The sequence below is a fragment of the Tachyglossus aculeatus genome, chromosome 17 (assembly GCF_015852505.1).
Source record: "Tachyglossus aculeatus isolate mTacAcu1 chromosome 17, mTacAcu1.pri, whole genome shotgun sequence".
Classification (NCBI taxonomy): domain Eukaryota; kingdom Metazoa; phylum Chordata; class Mammalia; order Monotremata; family Tachyglossidae; genus Tachyglossus; species Tachyglossus aculeatus.
The window spans coordinates 42,960,138-42,978,920 of record NC_052082.1 but is presented as its reverse complement, the minus strand read 5'-3'; the positions used below and the strand labels follow the sequence as shown (position 1 = coordinate 42,978,920).

General features: G+C 42.7%; 1 protein-coding gene and 1 non-coding gene across 2 annotated transcripts in view; one reads left to right on the top strand and one right to left on the bottom strand.

Moving 5' to 3' along the window:
• Positions 1-18,783, top strand: part of AATF (apoptosis antagonizing transcription factor) — a 108,039-nt gene that overhangs the window by 24,743 nt on the left and 64,513 nt on the right. Inside the window, exons 5-7 of the mRNA XM_038759741.1 lie at positions 14,323-14,437; positions 17,125-17,317; positions 18,053-18,217. Of these exons, the coding sequence (XP_038615669.1) occupies positions 14,323-14,437; positions 17,125-17,317; positions 18,053-18,217 (473 nt within the window). The remainder of the gene's footprint in view (positions 1-14,322; positions 14,438-17,124; positions 17,318-18,052; positions 18,218-18,783) is intronic.
• On the bottom strand, positions 46-183 carry LOC119939818. The gene has a single exon (XR_005454781.1). It is a non-coding gene; the product is annotated as a small nucleolar RNA SNORA7 (small nucleolar RNA).

Sequence of the window (18,783 nt, the reverse complement as noted above, 5' to 3'; positions counted from 1 at the left end):
TCGACTCTCTCCCTTTCCGCTGCTTCCCAGCACTGGTGAGTTTTGACTTGTAGCAGATCACCTTCCACTCACTAGCCACTGCCCAAGCTAGGAATGGAATGGATATTCTTCTGCTTGAGTCTCCCTCCCATAGCCGAGACTGATAGAGGACTGAAAACACTCCAGGTGCCATCCTGAGAGGGAGCTTAAATGGTAGAATATGTTAATTGATATTTTCAAAATGCTGTGGGTGGCTGCGGTACCTAGCTATTGAATATTTATTTAAGCCCATTCTCAGCATTCTTGTATGTATTCAATGGAACATTCAATTATTTTTGGACTACTTCTGTAAATATTTTTATGTATGTCTCCCACTTTAGAGTGTAAGCTACTTTTGGAAAGGGAATGTGGCACTTCCTAATTCTTGTATTTCCCAAGTTCCTAGTGCTTCCCAAGTGGAAGCTCAGTAAATACTAATACTTCTACTACCAGGTTTTCTTAGAGCTATTCTGAGAAGTAATGGAGCACAGGATCCCAGGAGCCAGAGGACCTGGGTTCTAATCCTGGCTCTGCCACTCTCCTGATGTGTGACCTTGAGCAAGTCACTTCTCTGTGCCTCAGGTTCCTCAGCTGCAAATTGGGGGTTCAATACCAGTTCTCCCTCTTTCTTGCCTGTGAGCCCCATGTGGGACAGGGACTGTATCTGACCTGATTAACTTATATCTACCCCATCACTAGTACAGTGCCTGATACATAGCAAACACTTAAGTTTAGTAATTAACAAGTCCTGTAATTAAAATAAATGAAGTAAAGAATGATGGCAAAGTTCTCTGAAAATCTACTGAAAGAGAAACTATTCCAGTGGTTTGATAAGGGAGAAAGGCAAGTTTAAGTACAAGAAACCAATCCAGGAGATGGGGTGGGCTAAGGGAAACTCAAATGAGTTAGAATGAATAGGACAGAAGAGAGGGAAGAACATCAGAGGAGTGCAAAGAGTGTCAAAAGATAGGAAGGAGTAGGATCCTCAAATTGAGTTAACGCGTAGATGGGAAAATACAGGGAAAGCGAGAAAGATAAATATTTGCAAGATACCATGGGGTTTTGGGGAAAAATTCCAGTTTCTTATTTTGTAGTATGTTTTGGTATGGGATAACACAGTGGAACTACATAGGGTTTTTTTTTTTTTTTTTTTTTTTTTTTTACAATTCACAGCTGTGTAGTACTGCAGCTGTGGAGCATATCACAGTCTGTGATTTCAGTTCATTACCAGCTGTTAAGTTTGGAAGGGATATGGGATGTATCCTAATGTTTTCCAAAGTCCATATCCTCTGTATATTTAGCAATTGTAGAGGATGAATGAAGTATAAATGACAGTAGAAAATTCATGCTTAATCTGAATTGAGATTCCTTACCAAGAACGGTATTTTCCCACTGTGACATATAGATGTTTTTTTCTGTAGCGTCATTGAGAGTCTTTGTCTGCTCTCCACATTCTTTATGGAAATTTGGGTATATGGTTGTATTTCCTAGGGAGAGTTTTGCCACCTAACTGGCTATTTATGTACCTAAAAAGAAGTGCAAGATATTTTATTTCATATGAGAGGGAGCCTAAAAAGAAGTGCATGATATTTTATTTCATATGAGAGGGAGAACCTCACTTGGAATTAATTTCCTGTCTTACTCCCAATAAGACTACAGTAAAGTATGAATCTGCCTTTTAACATCCATGGGTACCCGTACACCCCCAATTTTGCACACACCCTCGTTTCGTTGTATAATAAGGAAAATACGAATTACTCCTCCTTAAGGAAGAGCACCACCAGGAAAAGTGAAGGAATGTGTTCCTGTGAAGGTGTAGGTTAAGGATTTGGGGAGGTACATTGATCTGTTAGATTGCTGTGTCCTATAGGGCTTGTTAAGGATTTATTGACACACTTCATCAAGGCTTTTGAGAGGGATATTCAGGGAAGCCTAAGAAATTCCCCAGTTCTTTTTCTTTCCTTGCAAATTCATGCCTGGACAGGAATTACTGCTCGAATGGGATGCCCCTCCGCAGAGCTCAAATGCCCGATATCTATCACGTTGCTGAGTGTGGTAGTAATGTGAAATGTTAGGGATTTTTTTTTTCTTTTGTTTCTTTGCAGTTTGCGCTCCCACTTAGCGTGTATTTCAAGCAAAGAGCGTCTCTACATCTCTGTCTCTTCCACTCCCAACTTCCTATTTTCTCAAAATATTGTTCACAGAGTTGACTTCGCTGTGTGGTTTAAGTAATGTAATGCTTTTCACACAAACACCCCACAAGCTATTATATCCAATGTTAGTTTTAATGTTTTTTTCCCCACAGGCCCCTGCCTCAGTTACTTGGCTGCTAGTCCCTGTCCATACGGGTATCAAAATGGTAGTGCTCGATGCTCCTGAATTAGCTCTTGTTTTTCTAGAATTCAGTCCCCAAGCTCCCCTTGGGATGTAGGAAAACTCACTTGGTGTGTGGGTACCGATACCACCTAAAGACTGTCAATGTAGAGCTCCAGGTGACTGTTGTCTTCCAGGTAGCGTGGACACACATCCATGTGGCATACTTCACATCCATGTGGCACACTACCCCCGCCCCCACCAATATTGAAAACCTTCTTTGCAGGGAAGAATGAGAAGTCTCTCCAAATAGTCCACGTTAAGAAATTAGTAACGGCAGCATCTTCTCCTGACCTCCCCCACCTCCCACACTTTTCCTCCGGTAATGCCATTCTGCCTGGGGAATACAGAACAAACCCAAACAGAAATACTGACAGAATTTGGAATTATGATACAGTGGAACCTTCACGTAATTCTTTGTTGAAGAAGTTAGGGCCTAAATGTTAAGGCTTATTGTTATTCTGAGTTGATAATCTCTGCCTTGCTTTAATAATTTTTCCTCATGCCTGGGTAGCCTGCGAGTTGCACAATAATCACTCACACAGCTTTGTAATCAATGCCCAAAGTAATAGGATTCCTCTGGCCACCGGCAATTAATAAATTTGTGTCTTTTTTAAAACACTAGCAAGTCGGGCCTGAAATACGACTGACTGGCTTTCCTCATTTGCATATTTATTGCAGTGGAAAAATTCTTACCAGATGATTGATGCTGAGCCTGCCTCTTGAATTCCAAGCAGCACATTATTATGAAATGAAAAATGCCGGCCATACAGTTGATTAAAGTTGAAGACAGTGGAATCAGTGTTTTTTAAGATTGTGGGAGAATTAAAGGCATATTTTAATAGATGTTGACAAGAAGTGAACTAACAAAAGCAAAGCAAAGGATTTGCTTGAAAAGATTTAATCAAACGTCTTTCTTGGGGGATTAATTGCAGGGGATGACTAGTGCAAGTGGCAGGCTTGTGGATTTGAATGAAAAGTATTGTTCTCAGGCCAATGTATTGTGTGTCATTTTGACCTATAGTTTAACTCTAGTTCCAGAGTCACTTTTGAAGGGGAAAAGAAAATTCCCCTGAAATCTGCAAATTCCATTAGATATATGTGCCTCACTCAATATATGTAGATATCGCTCTCTCTCTATATATATTTAGTGACCTTTAAAATACTTGTGTTAAAAAGGGAAAAGGCAGCTGTTTTTTTTTTTCCTTTCTTCTGGGTGTGAGTGCACTAGTGCACACATACATATCTCTAAAAATACCAAAGCCCATACTTTTTCATATTCCAGAAAACAATTTAATTATTTCTGACTTATTTTGGTTGGGTGAAAAACATTTGCAAATATCAGGGTCTCTTAAGATGTTAGCACATTTGTTCCTAGGAGGCAAACATCTAGGTTACAGGTGTAGTCGATACTTAATAGTTCGACCATGGTGATCTAAGTGAACTGACATTTAGTATGGGTTCAGCTTTAGGCGTTTTAGCTTGAACCCATTAAATTCATTCAGTTGCATTTATTGAGCGCTGTCTGTGTGCAGAGCACTGTACTAAGCACTTGGCAAGACAAATCAGCAACATATAGAGAGGGTCCCTATATGTGCTAGAGCTCAGGCTTAGAAGTCAGAAGGACCTGGGTTTTAATGCTACTTGTTTGCCATGTGACCTCGGGCAAGTCACTTCATTTTTCTGTGCTTGTTACCTCATCTGTAAAATGGGGGTTAAGACTGTGAGCCCCACGTGGGACATGGACTGTGTCCAACCTGGATTACCTTGTATCTACCCTAGGGCTTAGTTCAGTTCCCTCATCTGGAAAATGGGGATTAAGGTTGTGAGCCCCACGTGGGACAACCTTGATTACCTTGTATCCCCCCAGTGCTTAGAACAGTGCTTGGCACATAGTAAGCGCTTAACAAATACCAACATTATTATTATTACAGTGCCTGGCATATAGTATGTGTTTAACAATTACCATTGACAAACAAACATACTGCTTAGAATATGTCCATATGCCTTTATATGTTCACATGTCTTCACACACATGGAGTAAGAAGTGGTTTGTAAAGTTGATCCCCTTGAATCAGAAGTCACTGGCCAGCTGACGGAAGTAAGCTGGGTTCTAGTCCTGGCTCTGCCACTTGCCTGCTGTTTGACCTTGGGCAAGTCACTTCACTTCTCTGTGCCTCAGTTACCTCATTTGTAAAATGGGGATCAAGACTGTGAGCCCCATGTGGGGCTCTGCTTCAGCACTTAGCCCTGTGTGCATGTACTTCAGCACTTAGTACAGTGCCTGGCACATAGTAAGTACTAAATACCATAAGAAAATAAAAAAGTAAGGGCTGGCTGGCTCCTTCCTTTCTGTGAGATTCCTCAGATAATTTGGCCCTGGGCTGGGAAGAGTACATAATTTTCTTTTTATCCCTTAGGACAGTAGACTTTTTGGCTAAGAGGAACGAGAAGGAAAACACTTTTCTTGCTTTTTACCTTCCGGGCTCCTACTGTTCCTAGCTTGAGAGAAGAATTCTCTTTTTAGTGGGAACCAAGTGAGTGCATTTGTCGTGATCTGTATGAGTGACAGAGAAATACTGTAATCACTTTTAACCAATTAATATGTCGTGCTGTTTTTCTAGCAGCAGTTGCTTTGGTGGGGACCCCCAGCGCTGGTGAAGTTATCACTGAGTCCTATGCCAGCCTCATAGAGAAATGCTAAATTGAAGTATGCATGGCCTCTTTATAACAGAGGTCCAGAGAGCAAGGGTAACATCCTATCACCTAAAACTGACCACAAGGGAGGTCTGCTATCAGACCCCCAGGTAATTTTGTTATTGATGAAATCCTTTTTGTTTCTTTGGGGTTTTGTGGGTTTTTGTTTTTTTTTTTCGTAGCGTGTAAGAACAGAACGACAGATTTCATCTCCGGTGGGTCTCCTGACACTTTGATGCATGGTAGTGTTATCCCTGAATGAAGCCTAAATACTCCAGGGCTACTTTCTAACTGGGTGAAGGGATGTATAAAATGAGAACATATGAGAAGGTATTAACAGAAAGGCACACTTTGATTTACTGATATTGGCTCCCAGCTTTCTTTTTGGATTGATATGCCGCCTGTCTGCAGCAGTTTAGTTTTTACTGGCGTATGAGAAATAAAGGGACTAGTGTAGATTCTGGAAAGAAATCTAAAGAGTTGTCGCCTTTGCTGCTTATTTTGGGGCAGTTATAAACATTACACCCTCATGTCCTCTACTTTTACAAAGTTTCTGATTCTGTGTTTGGGAAACGGGGCAGGGGACATTAGGAGAAGTGAGGGACAGGTATTTGGTCATCCTCTTTTTTTTTTTCTGATGAGGTTGAGAGTTTCAAGGAGCAAAAATGTACTTGTTTCCAGTTCAGGATTGACGTGGGGAGTTTAAAGGGAGTTGCAAGCTCAAAGCTAATGTGTGGCTTTCATTAGGTAGTTTTATGATGATGATGATGATGACGATTATGGTATTTCAGGGCTTACTCTGTGCAAAACACTGTTCTAAGCACTGAGGTAATGCAAGTTGATCAGGGTAGACACAGTCCTTGTTGCATATGGCACTCAGTCTAGGTGGGCGGGGGAACAGGCATTGAACCCCATTTTACAGGTGAGGAAACTGAGGCACAGAGAAATCAAGTGACTTGCCCAAGGTCACACAGCAGGCAAATGACGGAACTGGAGTTAGAACCCAGGTCCTCTGACTTCCAGCTCCATGCTCTTTCCACTAGGCCATGCTGCCCCTTGGTGCAGCTGTTTTTTTTATTTTTCAAAGGGTATTTGTTAAGTGATTGCTTTGTGCCAGGCACTGTACTAAGTGCTGGGCTAGATATAAGCAATCAGGTTGGCTGTAGTCCATGTCTCACATGGGGCTCACAGTCTTAATTCCCATTTTACAGATGAGGTTACTGAGGCAGAGAAAAGTTAAGTGCCCTACCTGTGGTCACACAGCAGAAAAACGGTGGAGCCGGGATTAGAACCCAGGTCCTCTGGCACCCATGTCCGAGCTCATTCCACTAGGCCATACTGCTTCCTTGCTGCTTCTGGAAACGATAGTAAAAAATGGGAGAACCTGCTCAGGAAATGAATGTGTCAGGATGGTATTTAAAAGTACGACACGGGGTCTTGAAATTAAGCTCGAGGAGTAATTTCTAGTGATCAGAGCAGTATTCCATAGACACCTGACTGTACATTGTTCATTTCAGACCCTGCTTGAGCTGGTTTGAAAGTTGGGGTAGTCTTGATCGTTCCGAGAGCCAGCCTTTTCTTCAGCTTACTACAGTGTCTTTGCCTAAGGGGATTGTGTTTGATTCTTCCCTTTCTGACAGTCTTGGTGATCACTCAGAATTTTTGCAGTGACTAACTAGTCAGGCTGGACCAAGGCCTATGTCTGTGACCTGGGAAAGCCCAAGAGTTTTGGAATTTTTTTAGGTGAATGAGGTGGTAGGTGGGGTGTGTTGTGGGGAAGACAACTTAAGAAAAGAAAAATGAACCCACTTCTTAACCTACTTTTTTCAGTGGAACCCATAATTTACCAGAATAAATTTATGAAGAGCTGAACCTTTAAAGAGGAAAAAGACCCCCCCAACCCACCTACCCCCTGCTTAGGAATGGGTTCCCTAAATTTTATTTCTTCCTCTATCCTCTGTAGCCTTCCTAAAACCTGGATGAAATTGAAACCCAACAGTAATCATATCGTGAATTTGAATGGCATTTTAATTTTTCTTAAGCCCCATAACATGTCTTCATACCATCCCTGTGATGTAAGGAGAAGTAGACACATGATTCCACCCATTGTACAGTTGAGGGAAAGGACACGGAGGTTTTGAAACGTGCTAGATGTTTCACAACAGGGCCGGTGACAGAGCAACGACCAGAACCCAGATCTCTCGCTCTTTTCAGTGGGCCCTTGTCCCCTGCAAGAGAAAAATCATCTACAGAAAAAAAGGGGCATAGTTTAAAGTCTTCCGTTGGAGCACAATGTGAGGAATTACAAATAAACGTTGGCTGGAGTCTCCCGTCAGACGATGGCCCAGCTGTCATCAGAGATGGAGAACTTGCCCGAAAGGATTGATTAGAGTGCCAGGGGTTTGCTTAGTGTCAGCTGCCTTCCCGCAGCCCCGCTGGTCACGGTTTCCCTGGGGCATTGGAGGCACTAAGGAAGTAGGTGAGCAGGAGTGCAGCACGTTTCATAGCGCAAGAAGGAATTTTACTCACCGAACCCATTTTAGCCAGACTGATTCTGTCATGGGGCGGTAGACCAGCAGGCCCACATTAGGATTCTAGCCGGGCCTTTCCAACAGGTGCGATGCTGCAGGAGTCCTTTGCTCCTAGTGGCTAGAGCACGGGCCTAAGAGTCAGAAGGACCTGGGTTCTAATGCAGGCTCTGCCACTCATCTGCTGCGTGACCTTGGGCAAGTCTGTGGGCCTCAGATACTTCATCTGTAAAATGGGGATTAAGACGGACCGTGTACAGCCTGATTAGCTTGTATGTAGCCCAGCGCTCAGTACAGTGCCTGGCACATTGTGAATGTTTAACAAATGCCATTAATAAAAGAGAATGAGAAAAGCATTTGCCATTAATGGCATAGACCTAAGAGGTATTCCTCAGCTTCTGGCTGTTTGAACCCTCACTCCATGGTGTGATATAAGTCAGATATTCGGGGGAGTTTAAAAACAAAAATTGAATGAAGGGGAAAAAAGGAAAGTAAGTTTTATTGATTGCATTATTTCTTTCAGGGTGTAATTATTTTTGAGGCCTTCTCCATAAGCTGTGTAGTTCAGCCACTCTTTAGTACATATCAACCAGTGGTATTTATTGAGTGCTTGCTGTGTGCAGAACACTGCTCTAAGCACTTGGGGCATACGATAGAGTTAGTAGACACAATCTCTGCCCTCAAGGAGCCTACAGTCTAGTCACCTTACTTTGCTTTCATATAGTACATATGCAAGTAATAACAGCAACAAAGTGAGGATCTTGATAGGAAGTTCTCAATTTGGGGGGGAGGGGCATGGCCTAGTGGATAGAGCACAGGCTGGGAGTCAGTAGGACCTGGGTTGTAATCCTGGCTCTGGCACGTGTCTGCTGTTTGACCTTGGGGACGTCACTTCACTTCTTTCTGCCTCAGCTCCCTTATCTGTAAAATGGGGATTAAGGCGTGGAGCCCCAATCAGGGCCAGGGACTTTGTCCAATGTAGTAATAGATAATAGTAATAATAATTATGGTACCACTTAAGTGCTTACTATGTGCCAAGAACAGTGGTTCTAGCCTTGGGGTAGATACAAGTTAATCGGGTTGGACACAGTCCCTGTTCTACCTGGGGCTCACCAGCACTTCTAGGATACTTGCACCTTTCTTACTGAATCTACATAACTTCTGTCAATTCTCATCCCAAAGTAGATTTTTTCCCATCCTTCCCTAAATCCTCATATAGTCACCATTCCATAGGTGTCAAGCTATGACCTGAATGTGATTTATTCATGTTCAGTGTTTTGGCCTTATTTTTGACTTTTTGGGATTAGTTAAGTCTGAAGTATTTTGAAATAAGGGTTTACCTGAAAGATTCAATGAAAATATACTTGTTTTGCATGTATACACAGCACCGAGACTTAGGCACAGACTGTTGGCATTGCTTAGCATATTCCCAAATATTTAGCTTTAAATGGTGGGCCACCTGTCCGCCTTCTTTAATTCAGTGGAGTAATAGGAAAGCAAATATCTTTATACTTGGGATGGAGTATTTTTAAAGTTACCCCCAGAAGTAAATGGAGGTGCCTTAAAACTCTTTCAGGTCATCAGGGCACCATTTATTGCATTGCAGCCATAAAGCACTCAATTGAACCCAGTGAACTGAAAGAATTAGTGCACCTCCCAAAGTGCCGTTTGACCATGGGATAATTTAGGCTCTGAATCGGGCACAGAAGGAGAATAAATTTCGGTGTCTGTTTTTTAAGCTCTTTTCAAAAAGCTAGAAAAAGGACCTGTACAGATTTGTCTTTGTTTCATTTCTTTAGTATCTCGTAATGTTGAGCAAAAAAATGGTCAGTTTTCCTGAAAGATAAGACCCTAAGAGAATTCTCTTCCTGATTAGCAGCTTCAGAATTGGGAACTGTGGACCTATAGGCATCTTTTCTCCCTTTTGTATTCTCTTCAGAAAGGTGATGTCACCCCAACAGTTTTTTCTAAATAATGGTTACATATGAACCACATAAGAAGACAGCCTTGGAAAATGGTTACATCATCTTCTTTTGTTGCCGAGGGATCTGAGAGGAAATGTGTGTGGATTGCTTCTGTTTCTGTTATTTTACTCACCTTTCCTCCTCAACTGTGGCTAGTTCCTGAAAGTCGTGCCATAATTTTTCAGAAAAGACCCAAGATTTTAATATTGTAGATCCAACGTCAGTTTCCCCATTTCTCTATCGAAATCAACAGCATTTATCGAGGGTCTGCTGTGGACAGAACATGGAACCAGGCACCTAGGGATCATAGAAAAGAAGCCAAATTCATGATCCTTGCCCTCGAGGAATGTACAGTCTAGCAGGGGAACCAGTAGAAAGATATTTAATATATGAGCTCAGAGCGAGAGAACAGAACTCAGTGAACAAATTAATCAATAACAAATAAACAGATAGATACATGAGTGCTAATGGGATGGCATGAGGGGGAAGATGGAGGAATTAATTGGAAAATGCCTCCCAGAAGAGGTGGCTTTGTAGGTGGACTTTGAAGGAGGGTAGGAACATGGCTAATGTGGAGAGAATTCCGGATGGGAGAAATGTGTGAGCAATGGATTGGAGGTGGGAGTGTTGAGAGTGAGGGACAATTAAGTCTGCATGGAAGGAGCGAAGAGTACAAACTGGAGCGTAGCGAGAGAAGAGAGGAAGCCAACCCAAACCAAGAGTCTGGAGTTGTTATTTTACACAAGAAGCTTTAGGGAGACATTGGCTATTTTAGGAGAGGGGCTGTGCCGTGGAGGATATTTTTAAAAGATGCATGCAGTTTTTTATGGTATTTATTAAGCACTTTTTAGTTTTAGACCAGTTTAGTTTTAGTTTTAGGTCACGTGCCATTCCGAGAACTGGGATAGATACAGAGTGGTCAGGTTGGACCAATCCCTGTCCCACAGTCTTAATCCCCATTTTTTTTTTTTTACACAGATGAGGTAACTGAGTCCCAGAGAAGTTGTGACTTAATCATATTATTATTATTATTAATAATAATAATAATAATAATAATAATAATGGTACTTTTTAAACGCTTACTATGTGCCAGGCACTGTGCTAGGCCCTGGGGTGGATACAAGCATATGCCCAAGGTCACAAAGCAGACAAGTGGCCGAGCCAGAATTAGATCCGTGCTCTGTCCACTAGGCATATGATACAGCTATGCCCTGGTTTGCGCTCTTAACTGGTTTCATGAAAGGCTGCTAAATGAAGTAGTTTCCCATTTGAAATAATGTAAAGTGCTTTAACACGTCTCCAAGATCCAAAAATGGACCAAAGAACACATTACCACTCATTCATTCAATTGTATTTATTGAGCGCTTACTGTGTGCAGAGCACTGTACTAAGCGCTTGGGAAATACAAGTTGGCAACATATAGAGAAGGTCCCTACCCAACAGTGGGCTCACAGTCTAGCAGGGGGAGACAGACATCAAAACAAAACATTAACAAAATAAAATAAATAGAATAGTAAATATGTACAAGTAAAATAAATAGAGTAATAAATCTGTACAAACGTATATACAGGTTCTGTGGGGAGGGGAAGGAGGTAGGGTGGGGGGGATGGGGAAGGGGAGAGGAAGGAGGGAGCTCAGTCTGGGAAGGCCTCCTGGAGGAGGTGAGCTCTCAGTAGGGCTTTGAAGGGAGGAAGAGAGCTAGCTTGGCGGATGTGCGGAGGGAGGGCATTCCAGGCCAGTGGGGAGGACGTAGGCCGGGGCTCGATGGTGGGACAAGCGAGAATGAGGCACAGTGAGGAGGTTAGCGGCAGAGGAGCGGAGGGTGTGGGCTGGGCTGTAGAAAGAAAGAAGGGAGATGAGGTAGGAGAGGGCGAGGTGATGGAGAGCCTTGAAGCCGAGAGTGAGGAGTTTTTGCCTGATGCGTAGGTTGATTGGTAGCCATTGGAGATTTTTGAGGAGGGGAGTAACATTCCCAGAGCGTTTCTGCACAAAGATGATCCGGGCAGCAGCGTGAAGTATAGACTGAAGTGGGGAGAGACAGGAGGATGGGAGATCAGAGAGGAGGCTGAAGCAGTAATCCAGTCAGGATAGGATGAGAGGTTGAACCAGTAGGGTAGTGGTTTGGATGGAGAGGAAAGGGCGGTTCTTGGCGACATTGCGGAGGTGAGAGCGGCAGTTTTTGGTGACGGATTGGATGTGAGGGGTGAAGGAGAGAGCCGAGTCAAGGATGACACCAAGGTTGCAGGCTTGTGAGATGGGAAGGATGGTAGTGCCATCAGCAGTGATGGGACCTGATCAGATAGCAATAATAATATGACCCAAGATAAATTATGGATTAGATTTTTTAAATGTGTATACATATGTATGTTTAATTTTCAAAGTGCCGTATTTCACATCCTGTTCAGCATAAAAACACCTTGTGAATAGATAGCAGGGATCAGTCGGAATGGAAGGGAAATGTTTGAGAGGTAACTTTGTAGCATTATCTTGAGTGAATGCAAGCATTAAAATGAAATTGTGCTATCTGAAAGTGCCGAAAGAAGAGCATTATCATGGGAGACTCCTGTAGTTATTCTTTGCTTGGAGTAGGATGGAGTTGTTTTAGACCCAAGAGTACACTAACTTTTGGAGAGGATAAGAGCTGTTTTCTGCAGGTATTGTTTCCATCTTTGCCCTCTCTTGTCTCTTTATCTTTCTTTTCCTTCTCCAAAATCAGCCCGAGCTTTCAATAAGTCTCTGCTTTTACATAATTAGGGAAATCATTTTGATGTTTTCAGGGTCGTCTTTTCTAGATTTTCTCTAACATTTTATTTATCTGTTAACCTTACTCAGGAACTGTCACACTGCAGAGAAGAAGGGAAAAGAGAAAATCTTTCACCCCCTGAATATCATTTTATTCCCCTTCTAGTAGTGCACTTTCCCCAGGTGACAGCTGGAAAACACAGGTTGAAGATCAGTGGTGTAACTGCATTTAATATCCATTTTTAAAAGTTTAGTTCAATTTCATATTTACATTCAGGCATAGAATAGCTGTTTTTGAGTAAAAAAAAAAAAAGACAGCCTGCCAGCTGATGCAAATAGCAGTTACAGCAATGGGGAAGATAATTTTGAATGCTAATCAGTCTCTTCAGCCATCTCCATATACAGATAGTGATCACTGTCAGTTCCATCACCTGCAAAAGTGAAGCAGAGTGATATATATTGACAGAGCCCACAGGGGTTCTGTCACTGAATTAAGATCTGCAGGGGAGGGTGCAGAACATATCGACACAGCTGCCCTTAAGGAACATATAAATTAATTTAGGTAATGATGGTCAAATATGCACAATGCCACAAACAGGATGTATGTGTGTAAATGAGAGAGAAGATCGGTGGTTTGGTTGGGTCTATGCATGAGTCAGTCACTTTCTCCATCTAATGTGGGATAGCATTCTGAAGGAGGAAGACTGTTAGGAGGAGAGTGAGATAGAATGGTCCATGGAGAAAGATTATTCTCCAGAGGTGGGCTGCAGGCCCTAGCTAGAAGGAAGGGGCGATCTCTGTTGTCGGTTCTCCAGATGGATGGATAATCAATAGCCCCAGTAGCCAGTTTAGTTCCATGCATGTGGAATTTATGGGGAAGGATTGAAGATGGGCCAGAGAGGAATCTGGAATGGACAAGGGAGGGCAGGAAGGTCACAGGAAATGAAGGTAGGGCAGTAGACTGAATCTCGTGATCAAGGATTTGAGCCTGACTTGGAGGCCAGCAAGGAAGGGATTATAACAGTCCAAGAGAAAGAGTATTAGAGGCCGAATGAGGGAATTGGCAAAGATGAAGGGATAGATTCAGTTATTTTATAAAAGGTGAAGTGACAGGGTTCAGCAATTGCAGAAAGCAAAAAAACTCCCCCCAAAATACAAGGGACAGAAAGAAGGCAAGGATGACTGTGGTTTTGAACTTGGGAAGCAGACAGATGGTGTCACTTCCAACAGAAGGTAGGAAGTTAGGCCAGAGGGTTTAGTCTTTAGTCTTTGACATGTTAATTTTGAGGTGGTAGCAGAACATTCGTGAGGTGATTTAGTAGAGACAGGGAATGTAGGATTGTGTTGCAGGAAGAGATCAGGAGAGGAGAAAGATTTGGAAGTGATCTGCATATGTATGGTAGTTTTAACAGTTGGAGCAGATATGATCCACCTCATCAAATCTTGTCCCTCCAGTCAATAAAGATCCATTAAAAACCAATCTACTCTATGAAACCTTCTGTCATTCCACTCAGTCCAATTTTCTACAATATTACTGCAACAAGGAGGTTTGTTGGTTACTAGAACTTCTGTTCTGGGAGTTTCCGCCCAATCAATATTTAGTGACAGAAGTGTGAAGTAGAGAACGGGCTGGGGAGGAGGGGCAGGGTTGGGGCCTGACGGAAGACCCAGCTTCTGCAACCTCTATTCCAGCTCTTGCCCTCTCCACCGGGGTTGCCACTAGATTGTAAACCCCTTGAGGGCAGGGTTCTTGTCCACCAGTCTATTGCATTTTACTCACCCAAGCACTCGGTACAGTGCTCCTCACCAAATAAGCACTCAGTAGTTAGCACTGATTGAAGAACTGTGTCTTTTGCTTTTCATATCCCACCCAGGACCTAATCACAGGGTTTCACACATAGTGAGAGCTCGTTAAATTGAGAATTGTTACCGACATCTAGTTTGGGGAGGAGGAGTTAAGGAGATGAAGGATTGATCTTTGTGTACATTTTGTTTTATAGATCACAAGGCACTTAAAGCATTATTGAGGTCTCTGGTGGATCTTCAGGATGAACTGCTTTACCAGCATCCAGACACGAGGCACCTGGTAGATGGGAAAAAAACCAAAGCAGAGAGGTAAGAGAGAAATGAGGTTAAAGGATTTCTCAGGCTGCCAAAAGCTGTCCTTCAGCCAGCTCATTGCCTCTGAGTCTTTACCTTTCTGGAAATCAGTGACAGCTTCCAAATCCTGGCCAGTAGCTGGCTTTTCCATGGAGGTGGTAGCAGCTGAATGGAGAATTGATGATTAAAAAAAGTGTGATGGAGAGGAGGAGGCAAAGTAGAAGACTGGAGGAGGAAGGGAAGTGGGCTGGGATAATTCAGGATTGACCAGAGGAATGGTGTGAGAGAGGGAAGAGAAGGAAAGACTAAGAGAAGATGGGCTTGGAAAGAGACACTGGAGAAAAAGGGGAATTCGGTCTCAGGAAACCAGCCAGAAAAGACAGCAAAGCAGTAGTAGTAGTATCAGAATTTGTGAAGTGCTAACTCTGCAGAGCTGTGTAGTAACCACTGTGAGAGAATGTGCAGGTGGGAATTTGAAACTTGTTTCCTGGGATGTAGAGCTAACTGGCAGATTTGGAGGAGTTGCAAAAGGGAAATCTGGAAAATACTGAAAGAAGAGAGGAGCAAGATGGAAGAGGGAAAAAAAATTCAGCATAGGGAAAAAGCATAGAGGAGCAAGGGAAAGAGGACCCAAGCCTGGGAAGACGGAATGTCAAAAGAGAGGAAATGGAGAAGGAGAAACATTTTAAAGTGAAAGAGAATCAGTCAGTAGTATTTGAGTGCTCACTGTGTGCAGAATACTGTGCTAAGAGCCAGTGCTTAGAACAGTGCTTTGCACATAGTAAGTGCTTAATAAATGCCATTATTATTATTATTATTGTTATTGTTATTATTATTATTATTATTGGGAGAGTACAGTACAGTATCGTCAGGAGACACATTCCTTGTCCACAGAAGCTTACAGCCTGGAGAGGGAAAAGACAGAAGAGTGAGCAGATGGAGATAACAGAGTACATTACAAATTTTAGGAAATTTATAAATAAAATAGAAATCCAGGGAGATTGGCACCAATACACAAAAGAGGCACATTTCATTAATTTGGAGTAAAGGTAGGGTTGGGGAGAAGCAGGTGGGAAATCTTAACAGAAAATCTGAATCTAGAGAAATGGTTACCTTCAGTATTATCCATAAAATGCCCTGCACAAACTTGGGTTGGTGCTGAAGCCATAATGTGAAGGTAGGAAAGAAGCCAGATAGCAAAAGAAGATGGAATGAAAGAAACAGAAAGCATTGGGCGTGGATTGACAAGTCAGAGAGAAAGCAGTGTGGTCTAGTGGAAAGAGCACAGGCGTGGGAGTCCTAGGATGTGGGTTCTAGTCTTGGCTCCACCACTTGCCTGCTGTGTGACTTTGGGCAAGTCATTTAACTTCTAGATTGCCTCAGTTTTCTCAACTGTAAAATGGGGATTCAGTACCTGTTCCCCTTTCCGCTTAGACTGAGAGCCCCATGTGGGACTGTGTCCATCGGGATTAACTTATACCAACCCCAGTGCTAAGAACAGTACATAACATAGTAAGCGCTTAATGAATACCATAAGGAAAAAAGAAAGCCAAGCAAGAGGGCCAAAACTGGGCAGGAAGAGAGTGGAAAGAAAGCTCAACCTAAAGTCAGGGGCAGGACTAGGCAAGAAAAGAGCTGAGTAAGAACAGAGAGGGCTGGAAACTGTTAAGATGATATATCTTGTGGGAGAGTACTGTGCACACCGCAAGTACTTAGAGAAACAAGACCAACAGAATTCCCCCTTAATCTGACAGACCATTTTCTGTCCAGCTTCAAAGTCAGATCTCCAAAAGTCCTGTCTACCCTATGTACCACGAACCCTCCAAAAGACCTTGCTACATAGGGTAGACAGGACCATTGCCTTTAGGTTCTCAATTGGAAGACCACTCTCAGTTAATCTTTCAGTAGTATTTATTGAATGCCTACTGTGTGCAGAGCACTGTACTGAGTGCTTGGGAGATTACATTAGAGGCAAGCTCTCACAGCGCCCACAACCTAATGGGGGAGACAGATACTAAAATATAGACGGGAGGAAGAAAGGAAAAGTGGTATGTATACAAATTGGTATTCAGATTTCTTGCATTCAGCTCCCTCTAGACTGTAAGATTGTTGTGGGCAGGGAATGTTTCTGTTTATTGTTGTACTGTCCCAAGCGCTTAGGTACGGATAAGGGCAGAGAAGCAGCATGGCTTAGTGGAAAGAGCACGGGCTTGGGAGTCAGAGTTCATGGGTTCTAATCCCAACTCTGTCACTTATCAGCTGTGTGACTTTGGGCAAGTCACTTAACTTCTCTGTGCCTCAGTTACCTCATCTGTAAAATGGGGATTAAGACTGTGAGCCCCATGTGGGACAATCTGATTACCTTGTACCTACTCCAGCGCTTAGAACAGTGCTTGGTGCATAGTAAGCGCTTAACAAATATTTATTATTATTATTATTATTATTATTATTATTATTATTATTATCATCGTGCTCTGCACACAGTAAGTGCTCAATTGAATGAATGAATTTTCTTCTGGTTATATAACTTGGGTTCAGATTGGAATTGAAGATCCACAAATGCGTTTCCAGGAGGGTTTCTGAGTTCATCTCATAACAACCACCGTGGAACCCTTATAAAGTATAAAAATTAGATGAGAGTCATCTGTCCCTCTCCTCTGACCTTGGCCCTTGATAGAGCTGCTTACTGTTCTCAATTCTAGTGAGGAGGAAATTTCCAGTGAAGAGGAGGGACAGCAGCAGCAGCGGAGGAAAGGGCCACCTAAGCGGAAGCTAGAGATGAGCGACTACCCTGACTTCATGGCAAAACGCTTTGCTGACTTCACATCCTATCGTAACCGGATGCTGCAAAAATGGCACGACAAAACCAAATTGGCCTCTGGCAAGCTGGGAAAGGCAAGTATATAGCTATGTGTTGCACAGATGGGTGGTATGTGCTTAATAATAATAATAATGATGGTATTTAAGTGCTTATTAATGTGCCAGTCACTGTTCAAAGTGCTAGAGTAGATATAAGGTATGAGGTTGGACACAGTCCCTGTCCCACATTGGGTTCACAATCTTAATCTCCATTTTACAGATGAGGTGACTGAGGCACAAAGAAATGTAGTGATTTGCCCAAGGTCACACAGCTTCTCTGCCTGCCTGAAAGGTGTGGCAGTAGTTGTCATAAGAGATGTCATGCCTTAGGTAAATGGATGAACTGTTAGGTTTTCCTCCCCCCAATACATCTCCTTGAGTTTAAGCCAAAACTCAGATTTGAAAACCTCAGAAGGCATTATGTTTTCCTTCTCGTTTGAGATTTCCAGTTACCAAGAACAGTGAAAATGAAAGGTATTTTCTGAGGGATGGCATTCTGTATTATAAATTGTGAGCCAGAGCCTGTCTACCTGAGAGTGGTGATGCTGATGTGTTAAGCTGGGCTCTTGGTTTTCCTCGGGTCAATTTTGAAAAACAAAAACCCACAAGCATAGATGGAAACAAAACAAAACCTCCCTTCTTAAAAAAAACAAACACAAAAAAAACACCATGTGCTTATTCACTGTCACAGAGAGAGAGAGAGAGAAAATAGTTTTGCTGCCTTGAGCACTGGCTTTCCGCATCATCTGACATCGGTTAATATTGTTGCAGGGTTTTGGAGCCTTTGAGCGCCCAATCCTGACTCAGATAGATCATATTCTGATGGACAAAGAGAGATTACTTCGGCGGACGCAGACTAAGCGCTCTTTGTACCGTGTTCTTGGCAAGGCCGAGCCAGAAGTCCAGCCTATCCCTGACAGTGTGCCAGGACAGCAGGTAAGAGCATTGTGATGCAGAGGGAACGGGGAGCAATTTCTTCCTAGCTGATTAGCTGGAAACCTAAATAGGTTCTTATGAACAAATCCCAGGTCTGGACCTTCCACCGTCAAGTTGAATTAGAGGACTGACCAATCATCTGTTTGATTTGCTCTATGGAGTCAGTCCAATTGGATAATTTAGGCCCCAGGTTGGATTATTTGGCCTGAATTATCTCTTTGGACTGACTCCATGGAACAAATCAAACAGGTAATTGCTCAGCCTGTGTGCAGACCCACCTGATCTGAGAGGGGAAAGAACTAACAGTTAGCAGAGAAAGTAGAAACAGAAGTGAGGGTGGCAGAGGAATGGAAGATCAGAGGTATGATCTAGGGGATAGGAAACTTTTGGGAATAGTCTCAATTTTAATTTATTGAGTCTGATGACAGGTGAAGGCACATTAGAAATCCCAGAATTAGTAGCCTTTCAAAATTCCTGAAACAAGTTAGGTTTGTCCTAGCTTCAGGCTTCTCCTGGGCTTGTAACAACCGCAGAAAAGGTTCAATGACAATGGCTATGTCATTGTT